This window comes from Bidens hawaiensis, unplaced genomic scaffold (assembly GCF_021521415.1).
Source record: "Bidens hawaiensis isolate Kalapana, Puna unplaced genomic scaffold, B.hawaiensis_p1.1 tig00001382_1, whole genome shotgun sequence".
In the NCBI taxonomy this organism is placed as follows: domain Eukaryota; kingdom Viridiplantae; phylum Streptophyta; class Magnoliopsida; order Asterales; family Asteraceae; genus Bidens; species Bidens hawaiensis.
The window spans coordinates 2,304,929-2,323,725 of record NW_027491078.1 but is presented as its reverse complement, the minus strand read 5'-3'; the positions used below and the strand labels follow the sequence as shown (position 1 = coordinate 2,323,725).

Sequence of the window (18,797 nt, the reverse complement as noted above, 5' to 3'; positions counted from 1 at the left end):
ATAAATAAATATCCTTTGTTTATTTATTTCTCTAAAATCCACAAAAATTGGGATGTTACCAACTATTACTCTCTCTCTCTCTCTCATCTAATACCATCACACATTGACACCACCACACCACTACCTCTAACGCCAATGCAACCCCTCTATTTTCAACATACCGCCACTACTGTTTTAATTATTATCAACTAGTGTGTTGACAGGCACATTGTGTCGAGGCAGGTTGGTAAAACATGGATGGTGGTAAAAACTCAAGCGTTGAGTATGCAAGTCGATGCGAATATGGTCGGATTCGGTTATGTGCGTTATTGTACTGGAACTAAAACAAAAATAAAACAAAAAAATTATAAATATCGAGGTGGACAAGTGGGGCGACGTTAGTCGTTAAAACTCGAAAGTTGGAAAAACCCAACAGTTATCGATCGCTTGCGTTGAGCTGTGTGGTCTACGAAAATTCGGTTAGTTGTCATCATGTTACTGGAACTAAAACAAAACACGATGAGTCTGAATTTTATTGGTTTTTGTCACATTCGTTACGATATCATAACCAAAACAATTTCCTTCCCCAAATTGATAAGCATAAAAAATAAAAATGTTGAAACTTGAAAGAAATAAATAATAACACATACTAAAAAATTTAGAAACAGAAATCTCACGGTAGAAGAGATCTCGAACTTGGGAAACAACAAACCCACCCAAATCTTCCAACGTTTACACGACAACAATCCAACCAAATGCATCCTTTTTTATAAAGCATGAAACTATTACTAAATATACAAAATCATATTTACACTATACTGTGACACCAAACTTCTTAAATATACTAATTAGATAACGTGAATGGCATAAAAACCTGATTAATTTTTATTTTTTTAAACATTAAATTGTTGTTGATTATGTATATATATATATATATATAGGATTAGTATAATTTGAGAACTCTTAAATTATTTAAGAACTTGAAGGAATTCTTAATAACCAATGTTTTTTATAAAAAAATTTGTATGTTAATATTATTTAAATGTAGTTTTATCACTTTTGACATCTATATTTACGATTATAATTATGAAAATTAGTTTTTTACGCATATCTATGTTTTTTTACACATATGTAAATTTTTATCACATAAATTTTATACATGTGTAACTTGTGATTTATATTTATAATCAATTTTTTTTATAAATATGATAAAACAAGTCTCAAATAATGTTAATATATAAAAAATGTTAAAAAAATATTTGATTTTTAAAAGTTTCTAAAAGTTCTTAACTTTTTTTGAGTTTTCAAATAAAACTAACCCTATATGTATGTATGTGTATATATATATATATGTATGAATGTATTTGTATGCTTGTAAGATATGATATGCATATGTTAAAATATTGTTGGTTAACTTTGTGTGTGTATGTAGGAAATATATGTGTATTTGTAAGTGCATGTGTATTTGTATGTATATCTATTCGTATGTATCTGTTAGGGCTGTCTCTGATAATGATTAAAAGTTTATGGGTCGAAGACGAAAAAAATTGGCCTTTTTTATTAGGTTTAAACAGTTAAATTTTTAAATGAGATTACTTGGTTATGATTTGGGTTGTCTAAAATGTTTTTAATATAAAAAAATGGACTTGATTGAGTGAGTAATTGAGTTTAAATATTAAGAATACATACTTAACGTGCGAATCCAAGCCTGAGAAGTTATTATGCTTAAGTGCGAGAATCCAAGTGAGGGAAATATAGCAACCACTGAGTAAGCATATGTTTGATTATGCATGATAAAATTTCTACTCAATATTAAGTTAAATTCGTGTCATCAACAAAGAGAGACTTACTGCAATTGTGGGGATTCTTGATGTCCTCCATAAGAAGGATAGATAGAGTCATAAAACAAAAGCGGGAGGTTCTCATTGAGCTTTCTTCGAAAATGGATTCTCTAAATAATGTGTTTGAAAGACATTGGGATGATTGAAAATCGTCAGATGTTATAAACCAAGCTCAATACAACTTCGTCACTAGAGTTTACTTTTAATCAGTGTAATTTAATTTTAAACTCTAGACCAGGTACTCATTTTCGTAGTTTGTATTAAATTTTCAGATTTTGAATTAATTTTCATAATTTGTATATTAAACTTCCAGATTTTTAATCAATCTGTAAGCCGTACGTGTTATATTAAATTTCTAGATTTTGTGCTCATTTCCATATTTTATTATTAAATTTCCCTAAAAATATAAATGCATTTTATTTTATATTTTTATTTGAATAGTGCTACTGATGGATTTGACAAGGGAATTTCCATCGATGAACCATCGGTAATCATATTGAATTCGTCGAAGAAGGCTTTCTAGCCATCGTACATGTACCAGTCATTAATCCTTCGGTAAAGCGTTCATCAGTAATCTCTCAGAAATTAAATTACCCAAGCCCATGTCACCGGTAGACGTTAATTCACTGACGAATACTCTTCGGTGATGACTTTTACCGACGAAAGTATCATCACTGATTGTCATTTGTTTAGTATTAAAAATATTGAATCCTACCAACAAAATACAGTTGGATTTATGTAGATGCCATGAGAATATTCTCAAACAAGGCAACATTCGAGAATTGAAAATTGGTTCTAATTAACCAGAATGATAATGTAAACAATTAATGAAGTATATACTTCTCTAAATGGCAATGACATTGACAAACCTTATGCTACTTAGTACTTACCTTAGAATATCCGAATATTTCCTCACTTGTTTTTCATTTTGTTTACGGTATGCCTCATATTGTTAATTTGATAATATTGTAATTTTTCCGGCTTAGTAATTTAAAACTTTCTTGTATGATTTATATTACTTTATACAATACATATATATATATATATATATATATATATATATATATATATATATATATATATATATATATTATGTTGTTATTATAAAGTAAAATATAAGAGTTGCCAAATACCGAATCAGAATGGTTCATGGTTGTTTTATTCTACTTTAATTTCACCTTAAGTTTAGGTAACTCTTCATTTGTTAGATTTAAAATCCATATGTTAGTTTTTAGTCATTCTTTATGGAAAAAGATATACCTAAAGTCATCATTTATGAAAGCATTTGTTTATTCATTATATTATCATCTTCAACATATAACATAAACATAAACAATAAACAATAAAGTATTAACTGTTTAAAAAAAAATAATTAAAATACAACTCAAACGTCCTATTGTAGTCTTGTGTATATATGGTTAATTTTGATGATTCAATTCATGTATTAAATACATATTAACATTCACTTAATATATGCCATTGCTTGTTCTTTTAGTTTTAGTAGCTTTTTATGTTCTTGCATACCCAAGAGTCAAGACTCTTTTCCTTCAGTTTATGTGGGTCGTAGATAACATTATATCAATAGGCGTTAATGTTCGTATAAATTTTTTAATTTCAATGCTTTTTTGAAAATATTGCATTTTGATATTTAGGTAGCGTTTGGTATGTAGGAATAACTGTAGGAATGGAATGATTCATTACGTGGAAATGAAAAATGTGGTGTTTGGTTGCTCAATAGAATGGAATCATCCATTACATAAGGAATCCCATTCCATTAAAACCATTCCTTCTCACCCTCTTTTTTTTTTCATTCAATTTCTTCTTCACCCTACTTTCTCAACACCACCACCACCTAACAACCACCACCACCACTACCATCGACACCACCACCAACTCCATCGACACCACCACCGCCGCCACCACCATCACCACCGCCACCACCATTTTCGTCACCTGAGTTACCACCGTCGCCATTGTAAGGTTATTTATTTATTTTATTTATTTTTATTTTTTTGGGTTAAAAAAGTATTTTGAGATATGAGTGTTTTTATTGTTTCTTTTTCATTTCTACAATTTTTTTTTGGATACCAAACAATAAAAATGAATAATTGATTTCATTCTCATAGGTTAACCAAACAAGAAAATGGAATGGTAATGATCCATTCCATTCCCTTGTCCATTCCATTCCTTCTTCCATTCCATTCCCCCTCATTTCATTACCTCCAACCAAAAATATCCTTAGAGTTTGATCTTATATTCCTTTTTCTAAATATCTGGCTTTTTGTTACACTTGACTTCCATATTTCTAGTTGCGGGTTTGACATTTTTATATTTAACTATTAATTAAATCATAATTATGACTCTAGAATAAGCTCCATTGTTTAACTAAATGAGAAATATATCTGCCCCAAGATAAAGCTATAACCAAGTTAACTACTCTTTTTTTTAATGGATGATATTATCAAAGAGATTTCCTAATATATGTCCTAAGAACACATGTAACAAGCATTCTTATTGAAATTATTATTTTACATTAATTAGATTAGTTTTTAAATATTACCATATTACCATATTTATCCTTCTATTATTTCTTCCTAAATCTCCCTCTATTCATGCTACTAATTAAAATTTTTAATTCCCTCTAACATTTTGCAAATAAATTTTATTTTTACATAATTTAAAATTTCAATCTCATACATACATAAGTAGCTATTTTTGTGTCGGCTAAATTACGTACGAAATAAAGTGATTTTTTTTTGCATATAATACATATAAAATATCAATGAAGACATGTGTATATAGGGTGAGTGTGTCATTCAAAAAGCAAATATATAGGGTGAGTGTGCATGTGTCCGCTAAATTACATGTTGTTTTAGACGCACTTTCGTAATTGCCTCAACGTACCACTATAATTGCATAATTATTTATGTGTTGAACAACTGAGAACGCACAATTATAATAGTTTAGACATGTTATACTAATATAGGTGTACTTAATAACAGTGTAATTAATAGAGGGAATAAAAGAATAATTTTAAAGGGAACTAGAAAAATTTAATTAATAATCATTAATGGAAGAAAGATTTAAAAAGAAATAATAGAATGATTAATATGGTATATATTTAAAGATTAATGTAATTAATGTGAAATTGTAGGTCCTCTAGATGGATCTCAAGACTTGCCTCGGATCAATCCGTGTTGTTGGTTAGCGAAAATCACCAACGACACTCGAATCTCGAATCTTAGTTTTGTTTAGTTTATTTGCTTGAAGATAAGAGAGAAGAAGAAGTTAGAGAGAAACTTCTTTATTTCCAAAAGAGTTGTGAAAAGGGGTTGGTGTTGGAGAAATGGGTTAAGTGACTCTTTATATAGGGTCCCAATTTCTGTAAAGTTTACATAATAAACCTACAAAATAAACGTACCGAGTACGTAATACACCAACTAAAAGCAAACTAAAACGACATATACAATCCTAAAAACAATATATAATATTGGCCCTACAATCTCCCTCTAGGATTGAGTATGTCGTGAAACCTTCGTCAAGTTCTTTGTTTCGTCTTTATTTCTTGAAACTTAGTACTTGTCTTGATTCAGGATCTTGAACAGTTCTTTATTTTCTAGTCTTGTAGACTTGAATTTCCATCTTATTTCCGGGAATGATCGGCCACAGCAAATTTTAGAAACATCAGATGCGGGAGGCTCGACATCTAATTTTCTTTTGTTGACTTTCTTGAGCCGACTGGTTTCTTTCCTTGTCTTCAGATACAATCAGTTCCTTTTTAAGTTCAGCCACCAACTTTCACGTTCTCGTTTTCTTTTAAGCTCTTCAATATCTGCAACTCCAAGCAGACTTGATCTTGATCTACCTATCCATGTATAGCTGCACAAAACTTAGAACGATAAGATTCGCTCACAGACCCTCTCGAGGGTCAAGAAGAAATCGTTCATAGGCCCTCCTAATTTCAGTCCCTCAACTTGTAAATGATTTGCTTAAGTCCCAGATTTCCAACGAACTTTGCATGAACGACCTTGACAACAAAACACATGATTTTGAATGAAACAAAGTTTAACAAAATATGTACTAACATAATAAAAATTTAAAATCTTTTTGGCATTTTCATATATTTTAAAAATAACGAAAATATATACATAACATTTTGATGTTGAAACTAAAATAAAACAAAATCAAAATAAACAATAAAAGATATGAGTAAAGATGAAATCAATATTATACATCAATAATATTTACAGAATTTTCTAACGATTTTAATAATTTTGTGAGAAAGATCACAACATGGAATCATATTGATTTGCAAAGCCCTAGATCGCGTTTCCATTTTGATATTATTATGTCACAATTTCATCACCGACTGTAAATATCGTCCATTTGTTTAACCTGACAAGTGTTTTGATGCCAAAGTGATACGTTTAAAGTACAATTAGGCACGGTGCTTATGTGGTCCCCACTTAATCAGACATGTTACTAATTCCATTATATCTTGGGCTTACTTTGTGTTGACATATCACCTCAACTTAACTTAAACCTTTCTTATTTGATCACAGTACTCTTATTAACATACTTGACACTTTATGCTTTATTTTTGCACACTTGACTCAATCTAGAAAGATTAAAAGAAAGCAGAAGATTCAGGGCCTTAACAATCAGGTCTTGTATGACTACAAACAGAGAAAGTCCAAGGCTTGAATCAAAATAAATGAAGAAATAAAACAGAAGTTAAAATCCTAAGATAGACTCTTTTTCGACTCTTTTTCTTGATTTTTCTTTTGTTTTTCTGTTTTTCGTTTTCTTTTCTTGACTCTTTTGTTTTTCTTTTTCTTGCCTTTCTATGAGGCTTTTCTTGACTTAAATAAAGATTAAAAATTGACACTTATTTCATAAGACAACTGTGATCAGGTAAAGAGAGGCTTGGGTATGACATGTATAATTACATTTCTACCTTCATGAATATGACTTCATGTAATCATGCAACCGCTTCACAATCGTATATCCACTAGTACCGGCAGGAATTTAGGTTTATATCACCCGACACTTACTTGTTTGTCAAGCCTACCTACACATCTGTGAATGATTTTGTGGACTTTTGATCTACTCTTTTCATGCGCTAAGATCATTGCATACCAATGTACTATCATTTTTCACATGGTTGGATCAATTCTTAATTGAAAATCTTAAATATCTGACTCCCTCTACGAAGGAGCTCCCTCTAAGCGGGATAATACTTTTTGAATTTTTGAAATTTTTCTTTAATAGGAGTAAAATCTTTTTGTTTAGTCAAATGACTCGTTTAGTTTTTCTTGAAAGCAGACTGAAAATCTTTTTGATGAGTTAAACTTAACTCAATTTTCTCCCTCTAAAATTGTGATATATTTGAAAAATATTTACAATTTTATAAACAAAAAGATAGATAGGTTGTTTTAATCAAAATTGATTATGCCGAGCGATTAGACCAGAAATTCAAATCGGGCATGATCGATGGCTTTAGTGAAAAGGTCAGCAAAGTTGTTGTCAGATGGACTATCTTAAGCAAGCATTATCACATTGTATGATAAAGTTGAAGAGATTCAAACCGAGATCCAACAGCTGATGCTGGATCCATCACTTGAGAGAAGCAGTTGGACGAGGTTGGTTTGAGAAACGCTCGAAAAGTTGTTATTGAACCATTTAAACAAGGATTCCCTTCCATGAAGTTTGTCCTCCCATGTCGCTTATGAAAGACTCGAATCCGCCATCAAATGGTTTAACATCAAATAGCAAGAGTTCTTCTCCCATCATATGTCGGGTGCAATCACTATCTAAGTACCTAATACTATTGATAGTCCTTCTTGATTGACCCTGCATGCACTAAACGTTCAAATAGACATGGGTTCCCGGGATACTTTTATCCCTGGAAGGTCAACCGTAAATCGACCAAACTTGATTTTATTTCCTGAAAACCATTTATTTCTTGGTGGAGTCTCACTTGATGAAGAACAGTCCTTAGGAATCCAAGCAAAAACTTGTTCCTTGATTTTGTCAGTTTTGGACTTTTCTTTTATTGATTTTGAAACTATTTTTGGTGAATCCTCAGACTTTACATGTCACACCCTCAAAATCCACTAACGGAGTTTTACTGTCAGAGGGTGTGAACTAACAGGATCGGAATCATTAGTTATAATCAAACCATAAAAACGTTTAAATGAAAATAGGCGCGGAAGCGTAAAAACCAAAAGACTAAAGTTGCGTCACGCAGGACGACTTAAAAACCCAAGTAATAATAGTTAAAAACATGTTTGCATATCAGAATGTTCAAAAACCATGCATGATCCTATACCGCGCGCCCGCCTCAGCTACCTGAGAATAACATACTAAAAGTGTCAACACAAGGTTGGTGAGTTCACAAGTTTATATAAAATAAAGCGTTTAGCGTTTGCGTTCAGCGTTTTGCGTTCAGCGTTTTGCGTTCAGCGTTTTGCGTTAAATCAATTATATATCGATAGGTAGGTAGCCTATACAACAAGTATTACTAAGTGTTCGACACCGAAGCTGACTGTTTATCAAGTGCCTTGTCACCAGGTCATCCAGACCATGGTACGTGTTAGCCAAAATTACACCTGCTCGACCTCCAGTAGAGTTTAGCGTTGGGTGGGGTTTGTCAAACCCAGTAGTACTTCTCAACAGTGACTCGCTATTATCCAAATATTAACCGGTTCGATGTGTAGGACTTCAATTGTTTCGTTTGCCACTTAGCCTTTACAAGTGATATATAATTTACTAACAAAATCTTAAATGCGTTTTCGGAGTATGTTATCTCCCCCAAGTGAAAAGCGTTTAAAACAGTTTAAAGGGGTAAGTGAAACTCACTGTTTGCGAAGAATTCCCAAAAATAAATCAACAAGTGATGCGCGTCACAGAAAACTCTCTCTAGCGTTCTAAAACAACAAAGAGATTTTTCTAAGTGTCGGAACTATTATCGAGTCTCTAGACTCGGCACATAATACCTATGCACACAATATGTTTCGTGTTTCGTTTGTGAATCGTGTGTGACTTTAACAAGTACATTTGTGATACACTACATGTGTGAGCAATTATTTACGTGTCATGTATTAATAATGTACATCACTAGCAATTACTCCCCGTGAGGGCAATTTGGTCAACACATAACAATTAACTAGCAATTATTCCCCGCAAGGGCAATTTGGTCAAAACACGACAATTAATTAGAAATCATTCCCCTCAAGGGCAATTTGGTCAAAACACGACAATTAATTAGCAAATACCATGTTTCATGCAACTTTTACAAAATTCAGCAACTAGTTTCTTAACGACAGAATTCTACTTGTAAAACTAGTCTATTCCACCGATCATAGCATCTCAATTAATTTACCAAAAATCATCACAAAAGCATATATGTATTAGGTTTCCAGAACATATTTTATTTTATTTTTTATTCCACATATATTTCTCACAATGATCGATTTACCACAGCAAACTCACAACAGTCAAATTTATGCGCAACAGAATGTTATTTGAAATTCCCGTTAAATGAAAAATCCAACAAGTGCAAGACCACTTGGGTTAGGTTCCTAACTCAATAAGTAAACTTCCAGAAGTGGAACCAACCCAATTGGTCTAGTAGTTCTTGAGATATAACATTTACAAAAAAACCTAACAGCAGGTCTAACAACTCAGCTTTGCACAACGTTTTTGTAAAATCATAAAGGTTAACTTTTACACGTCCAAAAATTGCAAATTTATATTATTTAGAAACTAGACTCAACCTAGTTTACTGTAGTATCAATAATCTCAACCAATTTTCACATTTACACCCAGATACAGTCAATTGAACATCAACAACACAATCTGTCCAGAAACTGTTTGCAACAAAACTCAACATATTAACCATCTATGGATCATAATCCGTTCATATAACACTCTAAACACCATAACCACTATCCATGCATATCAATTACACCATACATACATGGTTAGGGTTTTATTTGATCTCAAAATCAAAGACACAACAATTAACATGTAATAATATCAATTCTAGTTATCAAATCATCATCAATACATCATCAAATCAAACAAAAATCATATGAACACAATATATGAAATTTTCGGAATCTAGGGTTTGTAATTAACCCATTAAAAATCGAAATTAAGTATAAAGGATGCATAGGATAGTCGTTTATACCTTCCTAGCACCTTAATCTTCAATCAAACTTGAACAATCTTGATTGTATGTGTGTGTATGAAGGCCGATCGCAAGGGGGGGGGGGGTTAGAGGCTGCCGTCGGTTTAGGAGAGAAAGGAAGAGGAGAGTTAGGGTTTTAGGTTTATTATTATTAATAATAATAACATGTTACATCTAGGTACCTCCACTTTCAAATGTTACTTTTCTAACTTAATTAACTAGTTCTAGCACATTGAGTTAACGTTTATAACAATGTTATCACATAACACATAAGTCTAACACATAATCATCACATAATTATTGTTTTGACGTTTTTCGTTTTTTCACCAATCGTTTGCGTCAACTCGTTTGCGTTTCGGTGCAAATCCCGAAAGACTACACATGTAGTAAGCGTTAAGCGTCATTTAAACCCTAGTTTAAATGTAATGAGGTATGCGTTATAGATTCAGTAATCTTTAAGTTTGAATTGACGGAGTTGAGTTAACGGAGTTAACCTGAAATTGACGATTGTCACATAATTCCCATGTTAAAGAATTTTCGTCCCGAAAATTTGAGTCAAGTCGTGATGAGTGTCTGAAAAAGTAAGAAAAATTTTCAGTTTGTCATATCATCCCCTAGTAGAAAGAAATTTCGTCCCGAAATTTAATTCATACCTCCGGTGATTTCTGACGGTTTGTCGGGTTTCGCGGTTTCCTGTGTTTGGTCAGCCCTTTAAAAAGGTGATGATACTTTTTCATCATTTGATCCTCGCGTTCCCACGTGAACTCCGGTCCACGTCTCGAGTTCCAACGAACCTTAACAATTGGAATTTTACTGTGCTTGAGTGTTTTGGTTTCCCAATCCAAAACTTCGACTGGTTCTTCAATGAAGCGTAACTGTTCATCAACTTGCAATTCGTCCAAAGAACTGCTTGGGTTTCATCAGATAGGCATTTCTTCAAATTTGATACGTGAAAAACATTGTGTACACTGCTGAGTTCCGCTGGTAAGTCCAGTCGGTACGCCACCGGACCAATGCGCTCAGTTATCCGGTAAGGACCAACGTATCGTGGATTGAGTTTGTTTCGCTTCCCAAAGCGAACCACACCTTTCCAAGATGAGACTTTGAGTAATACTTGGTCGTTCACTTGAAATTCGAGGGGTTTTCGGCGCTTGTCGGCGTAACTCTTTTGGCGATCTCGTGCTGCTGCCATGCGGTTTCGGATTTGAACAATCTTTTCCGAAGTTTCGAGTACTAGTTCTGGACCAGTGATTTGGCTGTCACCCACCTCTGCCCAGCAGAGATGTGATCGACACTTCAGTTCGTACAGTGCTTCAAACCGCTGCTTTAATACTTGCGTGGTAGCTGTTATTATACGAAAACTCTACCAAAGGTAAGTGAGGTTCCCAACTTTTTCCGAAATCCAACACGCATGCACGCAACATATCCTCTAAGGTCTGAATAGTTCGTTCACTTTGCCCATCCGTCTGAGGATGGTATGCTGTGCTCATATCAAGATGGGTGTCTAGTGCGCTCTGTAGCGACTTCCAAAAATGCGAAGTAAAACGGGAATCTCGATCAGAAATGATTGAGACAGGCACTCCGTGTCTAGACACTACTTCCTTCATGTAGACACGAGTCAATCTTTCCATTTTATCCGATTCCTTAATCGCTAAGAAGTGTGCAGACTTAGTCAACCGGTCAACGATCACCCAGATGGTATCGTATCCCGTCGGTGTTTTAGGTAATCCCGTGATAAAATCCATTGAAATGTGTTCCCATTTCCACATTGGAAGTTCCGGTTGCTGTAGCAGGCCAGATGGTTTCTGGTATTCTATCTTGACTCTGGCACAAGTCAAGCATTTGCTCATGTAGGTGGCAATGTCGGCTTTCATATTTGGCCACCAGTAAAGTGCCTTTAAGTCATGGTACATTTTATCTGAGCCAGGGTGGATAGAATATCGGGACTTGTGAGCTTCGTCCATCACTATAGTTCTCAACTCTCCGTATCGTGGAACCCAAATCCGGTTATCAAAATATCGGACCCCGTCCGATTTGGTTTCAAGTTGCTTGTTCATGCCCCGCATGAGTTCTGATGGGAGATTATCATCCTTCAAAGCTTCGAGCTGCGCCTCGCGAATCTGATCTGGTAAGTTGGCATGAATCGTGAGTTGCAATGCTCGCACTCGTCTGGGTTTATCTGTTTCTTTCTTGCTGAGAGCGTCGGCCACTACATTGGCCTTGCCAGGGTGGTACTTGATGGCACAATCATAATCCTTAAGCAGCTCGACCCAACGACGCTGTCGCATGCTCAGCTCCTTCTGATCGTAGATATGTTGGAGACTCTTGTGGTCGGTGTAAATGGTAAACTTGGTACCGTACATGTAATGCCTCCATATCTTAAGGGCAAACACCACAGCTCCGAGTTCCAAATCATGGGTCGTGTAGTTCTTCTCGTGAATCCGTAGTTGTCGAGAGGCATAAGCTATAACCCTCTCGAGTTGCATCAGCACACAACCGAGACCTTGTATCGATGCGTCACAATGTACCTCAAAATTCTCCGTTCCCTCGGGTAGGGCTAAAATAGGGGCGCTACAAAGTTCGGTTTTCAACAGTTGGAAAGCGGATTCTTGCGCGTCTCCCCAATTGTACTTAGTACCCTTGTGAGTCAAAGCGGTGAGGGGTTGAGCAATCTTTGAAAATCCCTTGATGAAACGCCGGTAGTAGCCAGTCAGTCCTAGGAATTGCCGCACCTCAGTCGGAGTCTTAGGTGCTTCCCAGTTTTTGATGGCCTCTACCTTACCGGGATCGACATGGATACCATTCTCGTTGATTACATGTCCTAAAAAAGTGAACCTCGCGAAGCCAAAATTCGCATTTCTAGAGTTTAGCGTACAGTTGTTCCTTCTTCAATAATTCCAGAATTAACCTCAGGTGTTCTTCGTGGTCAGCCTCGTCCTTGGAATAGACCAAGATATCGTCAATAAACACAATCACAAACTTGTCGAGGTACGCCTTGCATACTTGATTCATGAGATCCATAAATACGGCTGGTGCGTTGGTTAGGCCAAAAGGCATAACCGAAAACTCGTAGTGACCATACCGTGTTCTGAAAGCCGTCTTTGAGATATCTTCTTCGCGCACTCTTAATTGATGGTAACCAGACCGCAGATCGATCTTCGAGTAGTAACTCGATCCTTGGAGCTGGTCAAACAGATCATCAATTCGAGGTAGAGGATAACGGTTCTTGACCGTCACCTTGTTCAACTCCCGGTAGTCGATACACATGTGGAAAGTCCCGTCCTTCTTTCGGACAAATAAGATGGGGGCTCCCCATGGCGATGAGCTAGGTCGGATAAAACCTTTATCCAATAAATCTTGCAACTGAGTGGACAGTTCCTGAAGCTCCGCCGGTGCGAGCCGATACGGGGCTCGTGCTATGGGTGCTGCACCGGGTGTCAACTCGATTTGGAATTCGACTTGTCGTATAGGAGGGAGTCCAGGCAAATCCTCCGGGAATACTTCCGGAAAATCTCGCACGATCGGTATATCTTCAATTCGCTTCTCCTCCGCGGGTTTCTCAACAATATTTGCCAAAATTGCCGGATGACCCTTTCGTAGATACCTCTGCGCCTTCATGAGGGTGATAACGATGGTGGTCATGCTGCTTCTCTCGCCCCGAATCGAAATGAACTCGCCGGAAGGGGTAGAAATGTGGACTATCTTGTCGTGACATATAATCTCCGCTCGGTTCTCGGATAACCAGTCCATGCCGACCACGACATCGAAACTACTAAGTGTAAAAGGAATAAGGTCGATATCAAAAACATGACCTGACAATTTTAACTTACATCCCGCAAGTACATGAGTCGTTTCTACAGACTTTCCGTCGGCTAATTCTACTGGAAACTTAGCATCTAACGGGGTTGGAGTTAAGTCTAAGAGTTGACTAAAGGCTTTCGACACAAAACTCCTATCAGCTCCAGTGTCAAACAATACAGAAGCAAAACAATCGTTCACAGGGAACTTACCAGTCACCACGTACGGATCATTGCGGGCTTGACCCGACCCAATAACAAAAGCTCTTCCATTACCATTGTTTCCACCACCACTGCCACTTCCATTACCCCCGTTGTTGTCGTTATGTTTCAGTTTGGGACAATCTTTCCTGAAATGATCTTCCTGACCACATTCGAAACATCCCTTAGCCGTCATAGGTGGTTTAGGAGCACCCTTTGCCGTAAGGTCTCCTCTACATTCCTTTGCATTGTGACCCATCTTTCCGCATCTCAGACACTTGACACGGTCACACGGGCCAGCGTGATGATAGTTGCACCTGTTGCACTTCGGGTACTTCCCAGCATAGCCGCTCGAACCCTGCCCGCTACCGTTGTTATTGTTGTTGTGACACATTACAGTCTTAGGATCCTTTTTGATTTTATCCTTTTTGGATTTCCAAAAGGGTTTCTTTTTGTGTTTTACTTTATTAACTTTGGATCTCACATCCATTTCACTGGGTTCACTATCAGCTTGATCAGTCCTTGAATCAGGGCTACTGAAAGCTCCTTTTGGGGACTGACTAAGCCACCTTTGAATATCAATTTGTTGCTTGAACCAGTTCTTGCAATGTCTTGCAAGGTGAGAAGAGTGACCACACACAAAACAACACTTTCTCCTGGGAGTGCCAAAGAACTCATCTGAACTATAATGTGGTTGGTGTGGTGGGAGAGGTGATCTTTGGAAAGGAACATGATTATAAAACACATTTATATAATATGGATCAACAAAATTTTGTTGATAATGACCATAGTAGTTGTTGTCACAGAAGTTGTATGGCTAAGGATTTCTAAATTGACTGGTTGTTTGAGAAAATGATCGGTTATTTGGTGGAACATATTTACACGAAGTACTTGCCTTTTCATTTTTAAAAACTTTGCTTTTACTTGAATTATCCTCAGTCTCACAACTTGATGATAAACAACTTGATATGTTTACCTCAACAGGCCTACTTTCGTTGACACATTTTTCAACAAAAGTTTCATTACAAATGGTTTCATAATCTGAGTCAGAGGAAGAACATTCATTTTTATTACAAACGTTTATACAACTATCATCACTTGAATTTTCACAAAATACATAATTTGACCCTGACTTTAAACTTCCCAACATGGATTTACGAACTTTATTACAAACTGGATTGTTAATAGTTTTGGTTAGATCCACACATGATTCAAAACGTGGTTCTAACTTTCTTTTTAGCTTACAACCCAGGTTAACCGTCCCACATTCACAATCCATAAGAAACAAAAAGGCACAATAAAACGTGAAAATGATGTATATATGGAATCTCATACGTTAAAAAAATGTTACTACAAAAGAAAACATGATAGTGAATGAAAACAACCATTAAGAGTAGCCTTGTACACAAGGGTCTTTCACAAAAATTTCACATTAATCTATAAAAGGCACAATTGGTGGTAACTTGTAGCTAAACAAACCAAGATTAAGTCTGGTGACTCGGTGGCGATCAGCACGATTATTGCTTAATTGCATTGTTTCGTTTTATAGGAAGAAGTCGTTATAGATTGTGGTAGAGAAGCCATTGGAGCGTATGCTACTTTTGCATTATTGATCATGTCATTTGCTAGCGGAGATGAAGCAGCATTGGTGGTGTAATTCAGTGGTGGCATCCATATTCGGCCAACCATCACTAGCTGGGGAGTGTGTGCGTCGTGATTGATCGTAGGGCTCAACTTTCTTATATGCAATCGATATTTCTATTTAGATCCAAATGTAAAGAACGTGTTAATTCTTCTATCATGCACCAAATCAATGCTAAAAATACAAACATATATGTAAAATAAAATTAAACACAAACCTGTAAATGGCTTTTAATTTCATCAGTTGTTAGACCATTGACCTTCATTAGCTCCTTAATATGTTTTGGTGTTGCAACTGCAAAGAAAACATATTATTGTCTATATGATTATGAGCATGGGATAAGATTCATTATACAATATTAAATTATTACGAAAACATATAAATTATTTAAACCTTTATACCAATGTTTAATATTTATATGTTTCTTGCATAAACATATGCATGCACGTAAAATTTATTCATATATTTTAAATTTTTAACCGTTTAATCACTTGTATAGACAATATCACAATATGACCTACACATATACATATATGAACTAACAAAATTTGTTTACATTTTTTTTAACTTTAGAAATGATAAATAAAATAAAACATTATATCTCTATCATTTCTTTTTATTTTAAACAATTTTAATATTGAAAAGATAAGCAATCCATTATACAAGGAACATAACTTTAGGTACCTAATTAAACTTTACGTTTATATAATCGCATAATCAGGTCCATTAATAATAATAAGAGAGAACTTCGATTTTGTTCCATGTGATTTATTAAAATTTTCAGTTTTAATCTAATAGTTTATTTTAAACTTTTATGGTACAATAGTTTCAATTGACTATCAGTTTTAGTCCAATTCATTAACGTCATCCATCAACCGTTAGTTTATACAACTTTGAGGGTCGGCTTTTTATTTTTCACAAACTTTTAATAATAAGAATTTTTGGGTTTTTACCAAAATTAAGTTTTATACTTTTTGTTATTTTTTAGTATTATGGTTTCTTATATTTGTTTATATATAAATATCTGTACACTTTTTATTTTTAATAAATATAATTTTATTTCGAAAATGACGCTTTTATGCAAATGTACATTTTTAATAAATACAAACCAAAACGCCATTGTCATTTTGATGGGCTAGCAAGGTGATTAAGATGCGTAATAATTGTTTCAAACTCAATTGGATACAAAAATTTAATTGTTAAAAAAATACAAACCAAAAATTAAAATTAATAAACAGATTTTTAAAACCCCTACGCCATTAGAAAAGTAAAAAAAACAATATAAAATAAATATATGCTCTTTTTACTACTGAGAAATAAAAGCAGAAAAACTAAGTTTTCTAAATCATTTATAGTTAGTAGAAGTGTAGAATTAAAATGGAACTTAAAAAAACAAATATTTTATTTTTTAAAGCCTAGATATTATTACAGCTATAAAAAGTAAAAATAAAAGTATTCAAATACAAATAAATAAATACACAGTTGCATAAAAGCTCTGGTTTTGAAAAAAAATATTGTAAAAAAATAAAAAAAAGTATATACTTATATATAAACAAATATAAGAAACCATAATAGTTAGAAAATAACTAAAAGTATAAAACTTAATTTTAGTAAAACCCAAAAATTCTTATTGTTAAAATGTTATGAAAAATACAAAAAAGACCCTCAAAGTTGTATTAACTAATGATTGGTGGATGACGTTAGTAGGTTGGACTAAAACTGATAGTTAATTAAAATTATTGTACCATAAAAGTCTAAAATAAACTATTAGACCAAAATTGTTAACTTTAAGAAACCACGGGGATCAAAACCGAAGTTCTCTCTAATAATAATAATAATAATTATAATAATATAAAACCATACCATGAGCACCACCAAGTTGTTGAAGAGCATGAAGAAACCGTCGGTGCAATTCTGGAGACCAACACCTCCTTTCTTTCTTATTACTTCCACCATCGTTTCCGCCGCCACCACCACCACCGTCTGTGTCCGCCGAAGAACGGGTGGCGATATTATTCTTCTGGAGAGGATGAACAATATTTCTGTGTTCCTCCATAGTCAACTTCTTCAAAAACAAATCCTAAAATCAATACAAATATAATAATAAAAATTCCAGTTTTTAATTAATTTTATTTACTTAATTAATATTTAATTACCTCTTCATCAATTGTTGGACTTGTGACTTGAATTGAGAGTTGAGCAGATGCAAGCCAATCTTTGCTACCTTTGAACTTTGATTTATGAGATAGCTCATCAAAAATAATATCTTCATGTGTAGATGAAGTTGATTTCATCGGAATAAATTCTTCCAAAACCGGAAACTCACTCGATGTTTGATCAGAATACTGATCAAACATCGATTGACCATTAACATGCTCGGTGATCACCTCAGACATTTGTTGTCTACATCTTTCAATAGCTACAAAAACATATACCAAGTTCAAGTCCCAAGAAGTGAGAAATTTGCCGTTCAAAATAGAAAAAGAAAAGTTAACACTAACAATAATATTAACATGCGTACCTTGAGAAACAAGTTCAAGACAAAGCGGAAGCTCACGTTCGAATACTTGAATCTTTTTACGTTCTTCTTCTAAAGCTCCAATATACTCTTGACATTTCTTCACTTTTTCTCTAAATTTGTCACTTGGATTAACTTTGAAAGTAACCATTATTTTCTTTGTCTAAAAAACCAACCCACACGTACTTTTGCTGGATTAGATTGACTGACAGTTATATGAGCATAGAGAGATCCGGTTAGTACGAGAAAACAAGGATCTAAACTGGAAATCTGGAATTTGGGATAGGAATAAACTTGGAATACGAGATATTTATATCTATAATAAATAATAAAGTTGAATAGAAAGAGAGTTTGGTAGATTATTTTTCTTGGGGAAAAGCTTTGAACAAATCGGAAGGTGTCGAAGTCGGGGCGTCGCGTACAACGGACGTTTTAAATCATCCACTGTAGGTAAAGAGAAATTTAAATAAAATATGTAATTGTACCCGCGCGTTGCAGTGAAGCGGGTTAAATATTGTGACGAGTACGCGACGGGAAATCGGTTAGTATTAACTCGATGCGTTACACTAAAAGTATTGTGGTAAAAGTGTATTACCAAAGTTGAATGGACGAAAAGTAAAGATGT

At 34.5% G+C, this 18,797-nt stretch overlaps 1 protein-coding gene across 1 annotated transcript; it reads right to left on the bottom strand.

Annotated features, from left to right (window-relative positions):
• Positions 1-15,530: 15,530 nt before the first annotated feature.
• LOC143573414 (transcription factor HRS1-like) lies at positions 15,531-18,376 on the bottom strand. Its single transcript, XM_077058306.1, has 5 exons — positions 18,176-18,376; positions 17,811-18,073; positions 17,518-17,734; positions 15,872-15,948; positions 15,531-15,770 (listed from the first exon to the last, which is right to left on the bottom strand). Exons 1-5 carry the CDS (start codon positions 18,321-18,323, stop codon positions 15,537-15,539), a joined length of 939 nt encoding a protein of 312 aa, XP_076914421.1. The 5' UTR covers positions 18,324-18,376; the 3' UTR covers positions 15,531-15,536.
• Positions 18,377-18,797: the final 421 nt, after the last annotated feature.